Source organism: Anabas testudineus, chromosome 5 (genome assembly GCF_900324465.2).
Source record: "Anabas testudineus chromosome 5, fAnaTes1.2, whole genome shotgun sequence".
Classification (NCBI taxonomy): Eukaryota; Metazoa; Chordata; class Actinopteri; order Anabantiformes; family Anabantidae; genus Anabas; species Anabas testudineus.
Window position 1 is genome coordinate 13,642,277 of NC_046614.1, and position 16,863 is coordinate 13,659,139.

The window sequence follows — 16,863 nt, forward strand, 5'->3', positions numbered from 1 at the left end:
TCTAGTCAGGGACTCTATGTTCTCCCGATGTCAATAAACTCACCGCCTCCACAAGGCTGGTGGCGCTGCCTCTCTTCTGGTGGTACTGGTTATGGTACTCAGGTGGCACCTGTAGGTGGATGGGCGAGTACGTCCTTTGGGAGAACTCGGGGTCATCGTTGTACCAGGAGCTCTTGCGCACAGACACTTGACTGCTAGCAGCACTCTCTCTGTGAGGGTGGTCCACACGGATGAGAGGGGTGTAGTATGGTGACTGGTCTTTACTGGCTGGGGTGGCAGGGGGAGTGGCCCAGGAGCGGGTGGAGCGGGTTGGGGAGAGGCGGTGGGCTCTGCTGGAGTCCAGGCCTGCTACAGCCATTACCTGATAGGTCAGGAGAAAGTCAGGAATACAAACTTAGTATACAGAGCAGTAGTAGTACAGTGGCTGAACAAGGCAGACACAAAATGTAGTGTTAAAAATACTGTGTGCGACTAAACAGTACACGTGTGTACAGAATGTTACCTGGTGCTGCATAAGGTGCAGGGGTAGAGCAGTACGCTGATGTGGAAGCTCGTCCTGGCTACTTTGTCTGCGCAGACACTCAAAGTTGAAGGATGGTCTCCTGTGACCTGAACAAGCCAATAGTGTAGCAGTGATTCAATTTTCAATTCATTTCAATTGTATAGAGCCAAGTCACTGTCTCAAATCAAACTGTATTATGAGGCAAATTTCTAGTAGCATGCAAAAGCTTAACACTGCAAACACTCATGAAAAAGGGTGAATGGGCAAAGATAGGTCAGGATAACTGACTAATTTAACAGCAGCATCTTGACACATAAAGTGAATGGGAAACTTGTTAAGCAGTTACCATATAAAGGGTGAGGAGATACCTTGAGGTGTGGCGGGAAGCAACCGTCTCTTTGGTGACCTTCGAGAGTCATGGTAGAGAGGCTGCTCATCATCATCGTAGTAACTGTCAGGGTGATGGTAACCTTTGGGAGTCTCATACTCTGTGTCACTGTTCTGATACCTGTCAAAATAGATTAAGTGTTACATAATGCCAAAACTCTTATAATTGAATTTGGTGAGCACAGTACATTAAGACTGTTAAGTCAAACTCAGAAAGACAATCAGAAAGAGTAATACCTGTCTCCTGACAGCATACTGTCATCTTCATAAAACTCCTCCCCACTGTAGTACTCTCCAGAGAAGCGGTCTTCATCAAACTCCTCCTCTCTGCGGATGGTGGGGTGGCGTCCATCCCCTCCCTGTGACCTGAAGAGAGGCCAGGGCACAGGGGTCACAGTGTGCACATGGCTGCTGTTCAGCTGGGTCACTTACTGGAGTAGGGCCATGCACTGCCATGCAGACGCAAGCCTCCAGAGGGCAGTGATGTAACTGACCCCTCTCAAAAATATAAACCACAGCCAAATCAAGACAACAGGCAGACGTTTAACCGTTAACATCATCTAAACATCCCCTTTGACATCCTAATTAAAGCACAGACCTGTTTCTAGTCAGAATCATACAGTGAACTGATGTAAAACTATGCAAGTTCGAGGATACGAGCACAAAACAGAACTAGTGGTGACTAGTAGAGCTGTTTCCTATTTCTCCGGATGCTCCTTTTTGATAAGATGGGTCCTTCTTCAAAGCAAGCACATCACTTTTACACATGCATAAAGCAGGGTTACTCTCAGCAATATGCTGGCCACTTATATTTATGTTAGTTTTCATTTTACTTTAAAGCATCGACACAAATGTGTCGTTTATGTAATAGCAAGACAAATTACACATAGCTCAGCATATAGCTCACTGCACGTTGATTTAGCAAGGATGCATCCATTCACCGATCCATAATCAAGTCAACATGAAACAAATTAACATAAAAAAAAAACTTCTTCTTTTGCTGGTGATACAAACTGCTGGAGCCAAACCTACAGAAACAACATACCTAACATAGGTCTCATAGTAGCGCCTTCTGTCCAAGAAAGCAGAGGGATGGTTGAGAGAAAGCATTTTGGTTAGGAAGGAGAAAGGGGGAAGGAGAGAGCACAGAGAAAAGGGTGGAGAAAGAACGACATATATATATATCGTACAGTATATGAAACATATACAGCATTCTCATATATATGCATGTGAAGGAGAGCGCATGATGGCAGATGCCAGCTCCAGCGTTGGTTGACAATTTCATTTTATGTTCGTATGACAAACAAACTAAAATCATTTCTCTTTTGTAAAGTGTCAGCAATGAAATTGTCTCCCAAACACTTTGGGAACTAAAGAAAAACAGCCCAATTCTGGAGAAGCCGACTAAATCATGAGATAAGTATACTGCTAGTCACTTATAAAATGAACTGTCAGTATGACAGTAGACTTCTAATCCATTATGGGATGAAGGGTTTACAATAAAGGTTTGTGAAATGGGAAGACTAGATAAGAAGCTGGATCCTGTCTGTGGAAAAAAAATACTTAATGCAGCAAATAACGTCCTCAGACTTTATGGTTGCAGCAAGCACAGAAAGTAATTCCCCACTGTTTTTGTTTCCTCAGTTCTTAGCGATGTGCTGTCATACAAAGCTGCATGGAAAGACTAAAAAAGTCTCACAGGTGAGAAGTGAAGCAATGTATGAAAGTTTCAGTTACAATAAATAATCCACATTTAATTCATAAACAAATTATAATAGTAATATATATAAACGAATGAACTTTATCTAAACCAAAATCTGTATGAAATGAAAATGTCATTCACTCAAATACCAGTGCTAAAATAAACCGACTCTACAGTGATTCAACCATTTCTGCAGGTGATCATTGTGTGGATACCTTTGACCTTGAGGTGTCCGGGGTTTGTCGTAATCATAGTAGGAGCCACGTAGACCTGGGTAGCCGTTGGGAGGTGCATGTTCATAGTAGCGATGGTGTCCTCCATTGGGCAAACTGGACGCATTGGCGTTGTTGAGGTTGATGTTGGTGGATTTGGGAGACTTGCCGTAAGAGTTATGGTGACGGTGGTGATGGTGGTGGTGATGGTGATGATGGCTGGGGTGAGACATTGCGTTGGCTCGAGACAGACGTCCAACTGGCTGCTCCATATGGGCATAGTGAGGAGGAGGCTGCACCTGCAGAGGTCGCTGCGTGGCATTAGTCTGATGCCCGTTAGATCGCCGATGACCACCATTCATGAGATGATTACCGAAGAGTCCGCCGTTACGCTGTGGAGGAATACTCAAAGTAAAACCACCAGGGCTTCTACTTCTTACAGTGCAACAAATGTGCTATTGATGTTAAGTCTGCGAGCTGATTGTCTTTTCAGAAATTATATAGGCAAAATTAAGTTAAGAAGCTGGTTTTATGGCACATGACATGAGCAAAATGAATGAAGTATTTAAAGTTTGTTGGAATTGAAATGGAAGAAAAACATAGGAAGCCAAAATAAACTAAATGAACGAAAAGCTAAATATCGTAGCAATATAAATTAAAGACAATATATCTACTACAGATTCAGCTGGTTTCTCTCCATTCTTTTTATAGAGAGCACTTTTATATATTTACCATGGAAACTCATTAATTAGTAGCTCTATTAGAAGCACAATATGTTAATTTTGCCACAAGCATTCCTCCTGTCAGGTAAAATTAAAATAGGTTACCCTATATATTTCCTCGTCTTCCTCTGGAATAAAGTCTACTAGTTCGTCATCTTGCAGATCACATGATATCGCTCGGCGAATTTCAGGCCCAATATCATGCAGCGTACGAAGGCCAGCCTGTAACCATGACAATAAGAGGGCTAAGCACTGCAGCTGGGACCTTCATCTTACAACTCAGAGTATGAAAACTGACATTATACAGTCACAACCATCACACATACTACTCATACACACACCTGTGCTGGAGTATACAGCACCTGACAGACTGTGAGAGATGAGAACGCACAGACAGACAAATGTGCTCTCGTCAATGCAACCTGCTGTGAGTATTACTTACACCTGTGCTTCCTCTCACATATGGTCCACTGAGAGCAGTAAATTAATGTTTCTTCCTTCTGTCTCCTTTAGTAAGTTTACATAACTAACTACTAACACTGAATATTCACAATGATTTTAATATAAATAAACTAAAAGCAGGTCATGTTCACTGTCCATGATATATGGTGGCACACTGAAGCCATATATCGTTTATTATAAGGTAACAGAAATGACACGTGAACTGATGAGTGAACTGTGTTGCACAGAAAACACATGAAGTGCTGGCAGAAGATAATGACACATGCTTAACATCAACATCCAATATGATATTTAAAGACACAGACATAAACAGGTTCACACCAGAAACACAGAGATCGCTGTAACAGATTCATACTGTACATCAAGATCATGAACGTCCTGCTGGATCATAAACCATAACATTAGCACATTTAATGATATTTGAATGAAATGCACAAAGACACGTTTTGCAGACTTGACTTAAACTGTAGAGCTAAAACAAACACATATTTTCACGTCCCTTCTCTCTGTCATACGTAACACGCACTCTTAGAGACAAACTCTGTGAGACTCACCTGCAAAGCAATAGCTGTGTTGTTCTGGGAGGGGTGAGCACCCACCAGGCCTTCCTCTTTACGTTTCTTGAATTTCCTAAAGTAGTCCTGTATCAGGAAGGTGGCATAGAACTTCCCCACGGTTACCTCATCATCTGAGTGAACAGACCACACAAATGCTTCCTATGTCAGCAGGCCACTACACACAGTACCCTGAGAAAGAGGAGAGACTCCTCTCTTCGCTCGTGTCTTCTCCGTAAAAGTCTGAGAAAAAGCGAGGCATGCTTCAACACCAATCAAGCAGCTGGTTTTGATCCAAATATACATCCATCTTGATGGTGTACATACTGTACCTCAATAACTTCACTGTATTTTAGAAAGAACAGAACTTACACAAATGTGTGTGTGTTTCTATCTGAAAAGCTCTAAATGAGTAAAGGGAGAATTTCATGTTAGATTGTTTGCTTTTATAATTGCTTGCTGCAAATGAGCACCTAATTACATGATCCCTGAAGCTGTGGGTAATGAAACGACTATCAGTTTCTATCAGCTCACTTGCTTTTCTATGTGTTGAGATAAAAAAGAACAGAATGAGCAGAATTAAGTTGAAATAGACTTAGAAAATACATTAGAAATGAAAACATAGCCTATTGTGTTTGCAATTAGCAGTGACATACAGACTCTATACAACTAAAAATGTTGTTTTATCTTATTTAACTGGAGAAGATTTTTCTTTTTTTTCTGGCTTGGAGGTGGCTACTACTTCAGCACATGCAAGCAAGCAGATTTATGCATCATACATGTCAGTTTATTTAAATAAATGAACCTGCTTTTGCTCATGTATGCCTTTTGCTTATATGATGTGTGCTAGTGAGCGAATGCTGTACAGTAATTGGAACTGTATATGAGCATATACCTGCATGTATTTGTCCCATTGTATATATATGTATATATATATTGATTTGGTTTTTTTTCAGAGTGTGTGCAAGAGTGCGTGAGAATCATTCTGAAGCAGGGGTCTGAATCACTTTGAACAAGCACGCTGGGGACAGATATCGGAGAGAGAGGCAACACTAGTTCCATGCCACCACCCTAAAACAGAACTGCTTCAGAATATTCTGAAGTGTTTCAGAGTTTTGGATTCATAAGATACATGTGTGAAGAGAATAAGCTGTGGAAGCTCAAGCAATGAGCAGAAGACAGAGATTAAGACGACAGGAAGAGTAAGTGAAAGAAAGAGCAGACAGGTAGAGAAGGAAAGTGAGAGCGATACAGGTGAGAAAGACAGAGCATGCACTTGCACAGTGGTCTACAAGGCCATGCAAGCCCAAAGCCCAGCAGACAGTCAGAGGCCTCCATCAGCATCCAGGGCGGGAGGGAGGAGTGTGAATCAAACATACATAGATAAGAAACACACTGCTGAGGGGGCAACCAGGACAACGTGAGCAGAGCAGAAACAGCACGATACAGCTTTACTTGTGTGTGACAATCTGTCTAGATGTACGTGTGGGTGAGTTTTATTTAAGGACATAGTTATGGAAGAGCTTCTTGTAATATTATGTAAACAGCATGTGGGCAGCATATGGTGTGTGTGTTTGTGTGTCATTCTGTGCAAGCTGCTTTAGCTCGGTTTGTGTGTCAAACGATAACAGAAGGATTACGAAGTGTACGGGATTTCATTGACAGACATGGCTTGATTCCACTAACCACCAGCAGGAGGCACCACTTGATCCAGCAGTTTCATGCTGGTTCGTTTCCAGATCTTCTTGATGACAGCCCGCAGCTCTTCGTTGGCCTGCTCTAGATTACCTGTACAACGGGGAAACAAATGTCCCTGAGAAACCAGCACTCCAGTTCAGAGCCATTTTAAATCCACACAAGCTCGTAATTACTGACAAAACAAAACAACTCACACTCAGTGACTATAGTACAGTACAATGTAACGTGATTTACATGTGGCTCATACCTTCTGTTTTGATCTTCAGGGCTGTTCGCACCAGGGCAAACAGAGTGGCGTTAAACATGACTGTGCCATCGCTGTTCAGAGGCATGTTCATGGCTACCAGCCTCTGAAAGAAGTGAACAGATAGAGGCCTTTACTTTGGTCGATCTACAAAGATAAATGATCACTACAACTGTGTGACCTTTATAAATCTGTAATAGAAGAAAGAGAAAAATGAAACCTTGCAAGCCACTCTGTGAGGGCACAGTTTGCCAAAGCCAAGTGGTGGCTGGATACGACGAAGAAGGGTTACAACATCCAGATGCTTAATTCTGCCCCTGTGTGAGAAAAATTAAGTCATTAACGGAGAAAGTCAAATGACAGGAATGCATAATATAATCATTTGCAAATGCTGCAGGTGATGAAGTACGTACTTGGCCTCTGGGTCGTACTCTGACCAAATTCTCTTGAACTCATCGAGGTGATGAGGTCCAAGAATGGACCAATCGCGGGTCAGATAGTCAAAGTTGTCCATGATGACAGCCACAAACAAATTGATAATCTGGAGACGCACGAGAAAATATATAATATGTATGATTTATGTAGCATTGTGTTGCCTTTTCTTTAATTTTTCTTATCTAGAGACATAAAGTAAATGGAACATAAAGTTTAAATATCACGTACCAAGAAGGCGCAGAGCATGTAAAATGTGATGAAGTAAACTATAGCAAATCCACTGCCACATGTCATCTCCTCCCCTGGGTTGTAGTCAGACTCTGGGTCGCACAGCTTCCCTGGCATACAGGCCAACATGATCTCCTGCCATGCTTCTCCAGTGGCACACCTTGAGAACATTCAGGCACATATAAATCTCTCAAAAATAGAAGTTCATTAAATTAATAACACGGCATCAGTGCATGACCTCTGAGCTGAGATCCCTACACACCTAAAGAGAAGCAGTACAGCCTGAGGGAAGGTCTGGAAGTTGTTGTTTCTGTTGATTTGCGTGCCATCCACCATGGCAATTTTTCCAAACACCTGAAGCAAAAATATTGTCCACATGAATAAAGGTGTATAAAGTTGGATAACGAACTGAGAAAATGTTTTTTGTCCCATTTAGTAGCCAACCTGCATCCCAATGACGGCGTAGATGAAGAACAGCATGGCTATCAGAAGAGCAACATATGGCAGAGCCTTCAGGGAAAAGAGAAGAGAGTAAACATTCAAATAAGTGACTTTAATATTTCCCCCAGTAACTGATTAAATAATTCTACGACGCCTCACCTGGAAAGACTTGATGAAAGTCCAAAGCAGGGTGCGGATGCCCTCCCCTCTGCTGAGGAGCTTGACCAGCCGCATGACTCGAAACAGACGAAAGAAGGTGATGGAGATGCGAGCGCTGTCCTCTGTGTTCTGTTGAGTAACAGTCTGGAGTTAGAGGTTGGCAGAAGAACACAGCATGTAGCATACACAGAGAACCTGTCTGTGCTTTGTGGGATGATGAGGTCTGAACTGAGACCCCTGTGCCAGATACATATGGGCTGAGCAAGCAGCACTGCAAATTGTCATCTAAGCCGAGCTCTGAATTTGTCCTCTTAAAGGTAACGAAACACATGTTCAAGGTCCACTTAGTGCATACAGCACATACAGCAGTAGATTTGTAATGTGGCTTAAAACCTAATAGACATTTAGAGTCATTGTCATTTGAACTAAATAGAGCCTGTCAAGCAGTGCAGCAGCAGCAGATATGTTTCTGTGAGTCTGCGTCCAAAGCACTGTCAGGAGCCCTGTCACTGTACAGACCTACAGGGAAGGAAGCAAGGAGGCAGGCATGCTGGAGAAAACCTTGCCATACTTGACAGTACACATCTGCACAAGCATGGCACCCTCAGTCCAGAGTCACTGCATGCGGAGTCACAGTGGGACCAACCCGAACGGGTCGGCCAGGAGGTTCACAGGTCAGAGCTGGGTGACCTGATCCCAGGGCTCATCCACTGGTCGCTAGCCCACTCAAAAATGGTGGCAGAGACCATGTAGCAGTGTCAACAGTACAAACGTGAGGAGCAGCCCAAGACGGCTCCCACCTAACAGGACACAGCATCACGTTTGAGTGACACACTCTTCTTAAGAATAACTCCAAACATTTAGGAAAATGAAAAGCAGTTTTTCTTTTTTCTTTTTTTTTTTTTTAAGGAATTAGGCAAATGAACAAACAAAACAAAGGTGGGGGTAGAAAGGAAAAGTACAGAGAATGGAAATTTTATATAACTTAAAGCAAAATAAGCAATAGATCATAGGAGGTGTAGAAGACAACAGAAAAAAGACCAAACAAAGAAATACAAATCTAAACATGGCATGGCCCTGACAGGGGGGTGGGGTGGAGCATCTTACCCCCAGCTCATCCACCTGAGGAGTCTCCGTTGGCTTTAAAATCAAAGACCTGTATTAATGACTTGTACAGAGCCTGCAGGTCTCACATACATTGGGCCAAACACGCAAACAACACATTTGAAAAGTCTTCATCACACAACGCCAGTACACATCGGGCAAGACACAGACAGAACGAATTCACTACTCCTCTCATTGACAAGACAAAACTGTCTTATTGTTTCACTATGACAAAGACAGACATTTATCAACACCCTATTGCACAAGTATCACTGTCTATTTACATTTAATAATGACATAAATGATCTTAACACTTTAAGAGACTGCCACACAACAGGTTTACAGTTTCACATTCCTATGTGGGGGTTAATAAGTGCATGTCGGACTAACGGACAACATGAAATTACCTAAATACTAAGTGACATGTAAGACTGGCACACAACTTTATCGCTCCCCTGGTGTAATGGTCATAACTGATGGGATTAAATGGATTTTGAGGTTGATCTGCCTTTGGCAGGCCTTAGACAATGTTAACGAAGACTTAACTGACTGACATGACACATGTTATGAATTCATGTCATGATTCAAGCACACAGTCGGTTTTTCTTACAGTGCCTTGACTCTTGCTGTAACTTATCATACAGAGTTAAAATTCAGGCAAACACACATCAACATGTGACACAGCTGGAGAAAATTAATGTACTGTGTGCATCTATGAAAGGACTGGAATCCATCTAAGGTGTTCGCTCTCCATCAGGTTGTAATGATTACTTTTAAGTGATTGAAATGAAAATACTGACCAATAAAGGATGTAAACATATTAAAATAATTTAATCTGCAGAGTTGTTCTCACATATTCACACCCATTCACAGGTTTTATTTGCAATTTATGTCAGCAATAGGAGATCGGAGGCTATCGGGAGTCTCCTGAGAGACTCTGTATGCAGAGAAATGCAACAGTGGTGGAGGTTAGACTCAACCTGTATAATGAGAATGTGATTTCACGGCAAAAGAACGAGTTTAACTCAACAGAAGAAGAGATACCCCAGACAGATATGGCTTCATTCAAATTCGCTCAGCACAATACAACCGTCCATATGAGGTGAAGAATGAGCAGAAATCATAAAATGCATAATTAGCTTGAGGAGGTTCTTTAGGTAATCCTGGCCACAGCATTGATGGAGCATGCGTTCAGCATTGCCACGTTGCTGGGGAAGCACTGCACGCACACGCACGCAAGACATTTGGATGATAAGGAGCCATTGGTAAACTCATAGCAATGCAGCAACTCATGCATGTCAGTAATGCCCTGCAACAAAACTGCCATAGCAGGGCGCTCTCACAGTCCGGTGCAGAAAGAGGTGAATGAACGACAGACAAGGGTAAAATAGACAGAAAGACAGGGCGGAGAGGAAAACAGACAGAGTCCAGCAGTGGGACAGAAAAGACAACCAGAAAGATTGAGTCATACTGAACTGGGAAGAAGAGGAGAGGCGTAGAGAGGGAGAGAGTTACTGTAGGAGTGTTCATGCACCTGACTGGAGTCTACACACCTGCACTACACATGAGCTCCATTCTGAGCTTTAAGAGCTCACTACAGGAAGACAGAACAAAACACAGAGACAATCACTCACAGAATCACAAACACAAGATCAACAAAGAACCTCAGACTCAGCTGCATTACACCTCCACCTGTTTAAACATACAATCACCAGAATTCATTTAGTGTCTTCTGAGCTGCTTTTTGGTCGTAGCACAAACTTACATGTTTCATTTAATTTGAGGTCTGAAGCCTAATTGTGTTTTACTTCGGTTTTAATTCCAGGACACTATATAACCTAATCTGTTTTCCTCAATATTGATGCATCACATCAGCTGTGTGTGAAGCTCCAGAGGCCCACACAACTTTAGGGAAAGTTAAAGTTTAAATTCACAGATTGAACTTCACACGTTTTCTATTAAAAGCATAGGTAGGATGGACTTTTCCAAGCTCTGAGCTCCAGGGCCATTCTGTGTGGAGGTAAGGATCAACAGGTATGGCAAAAGAGAAAGGTCAAACTTGACAAGGCTCTATTAAAACAACTGACCAGAGGGGATTGGGTTGGTTGGCCAAGCGCCATCTGTGAGAGGTGTGACATGGAAAAGATGTTAGGGAATGAGGTGAACGGCTGACGCTTCCCAGCATGCATTTGGAGAGGTCACTGTGGTCAGGTGACAAACTAGAACAATCACACAACTCATAGGTGGAATGAACAACAAGCAAGTAGCAAAGATTCATTCATTAAAAGGCAAATCCAATGTAGATCAGCTATTACATACGATTTAAAGGACCAATATAATACCTGATCTCGTTAGTTTGTTGTATGCAACAAACAGTAACAACACCATGCGATGCAAACCACAAACAAACATCAGTGGTGGATGAAAGGTGCCTCACAAGAACCACTATGAGAGCCCTTGTGAAATCTATGTTATGTCCCCAACATTCGCAACACGTATATTTCCACATACACTCATACATACTGTGTACCCCAAATAACCGACTATACACACGGACAATACACATGCATAACAATAAATGACCCAAACAAACATTTTAAACATTTTAAACAAAGTTAGTGCTTGTTTATACACACATGCAGACACACGTTTTAAAAACAGAAACTGAGAAAACACTGAAAACATGAAGTATAACTCCAGAAAAAACAGCACTGCAGCTCAGACGCGAGAGCACTCGGGAGTGGGAAAGAAGGGCAGGTCGAGTTGTGAGGCCGTGTACACTGCACCTATAACAAGCAACGTCATCACTGTTACTACTGTCTAGGAAGTAGGAATTTAAGTTCTCTGCATTCCTGGTGTTTGTTTGTTTGGGCTACAAATAAGAGAGAATTTAACAAGTTCGTTCAAGTTTATCAGCAGCGCAACGATTTTATGGATTTTAGGAACTATTTTACTGCTATTTAAGCTTTGAATTAAAATGAAAAGCATGTGTTACTATGCTGCAAATATCTCTTTTTGCCCAAGTTAATAAAATGTTAGATGACTATTTTACTTTTTAATTCCATCGCACTGCAAAGGGGTCCCGAAGATAAAGTTGTAAAGAAACAACAGGTTACACACAAACAACATTTTCATTAATTGCCATACTTGCCTCTACAAGTTTCTATGGAAACAAAATGAACAAGAGAAAGAATCAGAAAACCACACGATAAACCATCCTGATCAGAACCAAACAGTTATCAGAAATGTGAGCGACTCCCGCTTTGGACACATTTTTCAATTTCAACAATCAGCATGTTCATCAGAAAAGTCACAGTTCCTGTAACAAAGTACTGGCAAAGCAGTGACAATAAACACGAAGATGAAGGAAAGTTGATTAACTCAGTGAAAATGTGACACTAACATCAAGACAGGACATAAATGAAAGTCAAACTGAAGCTTCATTAAAAAAGCCAATGGCGCTTTTCAATTTACTGCTAATATATATAAAGTGCACATTTAAAGTTAAGCATGCTACAAATCATCACCATACAATAAAATCTTAACCTAATTAATCAGATTTTAAGGTTAATGTACATTATGGGATAAATCCAAGCTAATAATACTGACATTTGCCATGTGGCTTTCCTGTAAGGCTTCAGTTCAACTTGGAAAGCAGGAAAAAAGTAGTACTTACGTTAACTTCAGTGATAGCAATATCGACGACGCTACCAACAACAATTAAGGCATCAAAAGTGTTCCAAGCATCAGCAAAATAGTGCTGTTAATGCACAACATGTAAGGGTAAAGAAGGGAATGAAAGAGAGAAGCCACGGAGAAGAAGAAAGGGAAACAGACAGTATGATCAGGGAAGCAAGGGAAGGAGGTAAAGGTTTAATGAAATGACAGGGTCAGGGGAGGACAAAGAGACAGAAAAGGGAACAGAAGTAAGTAGAAAGATCAGATAAAAGCAAGAAATCTAAGTCCTGCTTTTAAAACCTGCAGCTGAGGTTGCCTGAACAGAAAGAGGTCAGATAACAGCGAGGGAGGCTAATCGTAGCTGCGTTTACTTACATCAATCTCACTGAGAACAATATCTACTATGCTGCCAATCACAACCAGGGCGTCGAACACATTCCAGGCGTCCCCAAAATAGCCCTGAGTGAAGGTGGAGCGAGTGGGGGGCGAGGTGTATGAAAGATCGGCAAAAACAAAAAGTCTTAACTCTCATACTGAAATTTAAATCCACTCCTGCTGGTAATTTGAAAAACACAGGAACCCCTGCTGGCTACTTCAGCTGAGGGGCCCATGATTATAGAGCACTGATTTATCCAGATTGTATTTGAGCTGCAGAGTACTCAATGCACACCAAATAGACATTAACACTGCTATTACATGCAAAAACACTCCTGCTAAGAACCTGACAAAATATAAATTATTCAAACTAAATGAAAAACAGCACTGCACCCCACACTCTGTGTCTTACTAGCATCCGGTCCTTCTTCGCAACACAGAGCTGTTAGTCAGTGAAAAAATGTAAAAGAAATCCACTTACTCTTTAGTTTTCACATGTTTACATATGCTGCTCCTCTTTTAAATGAATAGTTTGACATTATGGACAATATGTTAGCTTTAAAGTTAGGTGAGAGATGTACCAATCTCATGTTTGAACAGTATGTAATGTAAATATGAACGTACAGCTGGGAGACAGTTAGCTTAGTAACTAACTAACAACAGTAGCTGTTTCACCCTTTTATGCTTTTATGTCAATAGTATCCTCCTAACTATAGATAAACAAGCATGTGTGTACACTCACGCATAGGTATTTATTTGAGACTGTGTGCGACTGTGATCTTTAGCCTAAGTAGACATGTGTGAGGACATCTGTGACTCACCCTGGGTTTGAAAGCAATGAGTTTGAGAACCATTTCCACAGTGAAGACAGCAGTGAAAACCATGTTGAGAATGTCCATTACATAGTTAAACATCGCCGACTGGCCATAGTGCTGCAGAACGGGGTAAAAAAAAAAAGAAAAGAGAAATGTCATTGTGCATCATTGTGTTTTTTATTTTTCTCTCTCCCCTGATCATTGTTGTTGCCACTCGAGGGTGCCAAAGTCACATGTTATCATCCTATTTATAGTGTTAATGTAATTATGTCTATTAGACAGATGGAAACCTCCAGCTCCACCATGTATCCTGATACTAATACTTGTGTGATGACATGTAACGTGACTTCTTACCTGAACAGCCAAGCAGAGTGTGTTGAGCATGATGAGCACAAACATGATGTACTCAAACCCAGTGGAGTTAACCACATACCAGAACTTGTACTGGTATGGGTTCTTGGGGATGTACCGCCTCAGTGGTCGCGCCTTAAGGGCGTACTCCACACACTGACGCTGCACAGGAATAGACAGTGCAAATCAGGTTATAAAGCTCAGTGAAGGCCACATTCTCATCATAATCAAAATCAATTATTAAAATATATTTATGCATTTTCAGTATTTAACATAATGCATTGTGTCATTGTGATCAAGTTTCCTCATCACACACACAAACACACCGCTTCCACACACCACCCCCTTGTGAACCTGCTGACTCTGACCTGGTTCTTGTCGAGTTCACAGTTTTTGTACTCTTTCTCTCCTTGCTCCTGAAATGTGACGATCACAAAACCTACAAAGATGTTCATCATGAAGAAAGCAATGATGATGATGTAGATAATGAAGAAGATGGAAATCTCCACGCGGTAGTTGTAGATGGGGCCGAGGTTTTCCCGGTTGGAGTCAATGGCCTTGTAAAGTAACCTGAGAAGAGGAGAAAGCAGATGATGCAGCCACGCAGGCACCAGGTTCCCTAAATAAAGATATCATCTGTGTGTTGTGCTGTGTTTCTCATCAATAAAACTAGTTGATTATACTGATATTATTCTTCTTAAGCTTTAAGATGGGGAAATAAAAGTTAGATTCATACGCGGGCCAGCCTTCAAAAGTGGACACAGTGAACAGAGCCATCATAGCCATGAGGACGTTGTCAAAGTTGAAGTCACTGTTGTGCCACAGTCGTTTGTGGATGGTTGGCTGGTTCACATCTCCATCCTTATACACAATGTAGGTGCCCCTGGGAGAAAATAGCATGTTGGATGTAGATTAGTCCCAAACTAGCCTGGTAAGTGCAAGCTGGTAAGTGATTAACTAGAAGAAGATAAGTTGGACTGACTTGCACTCCTCTGGGCTGGACTTTGCTTCATCTGTGCAGCGATAGAACTTTCCCTGGGAAGAAACACTTCCTTTTTAACACGGTATCTTTAACTATCAAATTATTATTCTCGGCACAATGCAAAGTACTGATTTTATTCGACCTCAGAGGTGCTGACCTTAAAGAGCTGCACCCCTATGCAAGCAAACATGAACTGGAGCAGAGTGGTGACGATCATGATGTTACCGATGGTTCTGATGGCCACAAACACGCACTGCACCACGTGCTGTAAGAGGGATGAGCACAGAGTTGCATTGATATTGAAGAGAAAAGCCTAACACTGTGGTTTTTATGTGGATGTGTAGGAATAGTAGGATGACTATTTGAAGAGGCTGCACCTTCAGGCCTTTGGCTCTGTTGATGGCCCTCAGGGGTCGAAGAACACGAAGAACCCTAAGAATCTTCACTACTGAGATGGCCGAGGACCTGAGCAATGAGAAGACGAACAGTGTTTAGTTTGTTGCCAAAAATACTATGCAGAAACTATTGTGCTGGAGTTTTCTAGGCTGATTGTTGGTAACAGGACTGTAATGTGTAATCTGTTACGTACAAACAATTAAACACTTGCATTGAAGAAAGACATTTTGCAGAAGTAGTAGTAGTTTAAACACAAACAAAATTGCTCAAAGGGGACTTTTAGTCCTAAGCATTATTCCTGAGAAGTGTGGTTCCTGTGTCTTCGACGTCCCTGGAGCTATTTGGCTGAAAAGGGTCAAATATGTGCAGCCTTTCTGCTGTTTGCACAGAAATCTAGTAGCAGTTGTGTCTGTGCTTGTACTCACTGAATGCCAAAAGACACAAGGGAAACTCCCACCACCAGCAGGTCCAGGAGGTTGAAGTAATTTCTACAGAAAGCTCCTTTATGGAGAAAAGCTCCATATGTTGTCATCTGAGGAGGGAACAGAGGATGTTAGAGGAGCCAGTGACAAAGCATAACATTTACAGTATTTCATCCTATGTACACCAGATAGATAAGAATATAGAGTAACACTCCACACTTCAGAGTTCACAGACACACATAACAGTTAAAACATGTTCATCATATTCTCAGTACTCACTACCTCATAGTAAAACACACACGCGCACACTTCTCCACACTCTTGTAGATCACTCTTATTCAGGGTGGCGAGCTCAGAGCAGTGAAACAGGAGGCTAAATCTACCATCGCCACCCCCACGGCCCTTAACTACATGAATGTAGTAGTAAGTCATTCATTTCACAATCTACTATGGAATGAGGCAATAAAACATGCATTTTTTTGCCATGGTGTAAGGGATATTTACTACCTGCAAGAGCTCTAGTTATAGTGATTGGAAAGTAGAAATGGCCTTACTGTCACATTCATGTGGACCGTCATCTTAAAGCACATTCCATTATGTTCTTTAATAGCTCAGAATTAAGGGAAGCAGCTCCCGATCAAAACTTTAGAGTTTAGCAGGCAAAGAAGAAAAACCAGCCAAAAAATGAACTCTTCTTCAAATAATAAAAGTAAAGGATTAATCTTCTGAGTGCATGTAAATGTGGAGTCCTGCAGAGAGATGGAGACAGGAGAGCGCTAACTATGAGCAGTCGAAAATTTGGAGGCAAACAGCAGTGGGTCCATGCCCAAATTGCTGCAGGCACAACTCCACATTTCTATGCACTCAGTCAGGGAAAGCAGACTGAACCATGCTCGGCAAGAACATGGTTGATTTTGCCCCCTCTTTTATGGGTATCTGAAGAGCAGTCAGTACGAGAGGCATGAAGTTAGCGTTGACTGGAGTTGACTTTATG

The 16,863-nt window shown here is 41.8% G+C and overlaps 1 protein-coding gene across 1 annotated transcript in view; it reads right to left on the reverse strand.

The window, feature by feature from the left end:
• cacna1da (calcium channel, voltage-dependent, L type, alpha 1D subunit, a) overlaps positions 1–16,863 on the reverse strand; it is a 47,684-nt gene that overhangs the window by 3,481 nt on the left and 27,340 nt on the right. Inside the window, exons 22-48 of the mRNA XM_026349376.1 lie at positions 15,873–15,979; positions 15,429–15,516; positions 15,209–15,316; positions 15,052–15,104; positions 14,806–14,952; positions 14,438–14,639; positions 14,073–14,231; positions 13,725–13,835; positions 12,527–12,610; positions 12,002–12,013; positions 8,854–8,886; positions 7,747–7,875; positions 7,591–7,656; positions 7,409–7,500; positions 7,147–7,306; positions 6,897–7,024; positions 6,704–6,800; positions 6,487–6,589; positions 6,228–6,329; positions 4,542–4,675; positions 3,631–3,747; positions 2,807–3,195; positions 1,935–1,961; positions 1,127–1,255; positions 871–1,010; positions 503–609; positions 44–361 (exon numbers count right to left, since the gene is read on the reverse strand). Of these exons, the coding sequence (XP_026205161.1) occupies positions 44–361; positions 503–609; positions 871–1,010; positions 1,127–1,255; positions 1,935–1,961; positions 2,807–3,195; positions 3,631–3,747; positions 4,542–4,675; positions 6,228–6,329; positions 6,487–6,589; positions 6,704–6,800; positions 6,897–7,024; positions 7,147–7,306; positions 7,409–7,500; positions 7,591–7,656; positions 7,747–7,875; positions 8,854–8,886; positions 12,002–12,013; positions 12,527–12,610; positions 13,725–13,835; positions 14,073–14,231; positions 14,438–14,639; positions 14,806–14,952; positions 15,052–15,104; positions 15,209–15,316; positions 15,429–15,516; positions 15,873–15,979 (3,342 nt within the window). The remainder of the gene's footprint in view (positions 1–43; positions 362–502; positions 610–870; positions 1,011–1,126; positions 1,256–1,934; positions 1,962–2,806; positions 3,196–3,630; positions 3,748–4,541; positions 4,676–6,227; positions 6,330–6,486; positions 6,590–6,703; positions 6,801–6,896; positions 7,025–7,146; positions 7,307–7,408; positions 7,501–7,590; positions 7,657–7,746; positions 7,876–8,853; positions 8,887–12,001; positions 12,014–12,526; positions 12,611–13,724; positions 13,836–14,072; positions 14,232–14,437; positions 14,640–14,805; positions 14,953–15,051; positions 15,105–15,208; positions 15,317–15,428; positions 15,517–15,872; positions 15,980–16,863) is intronic.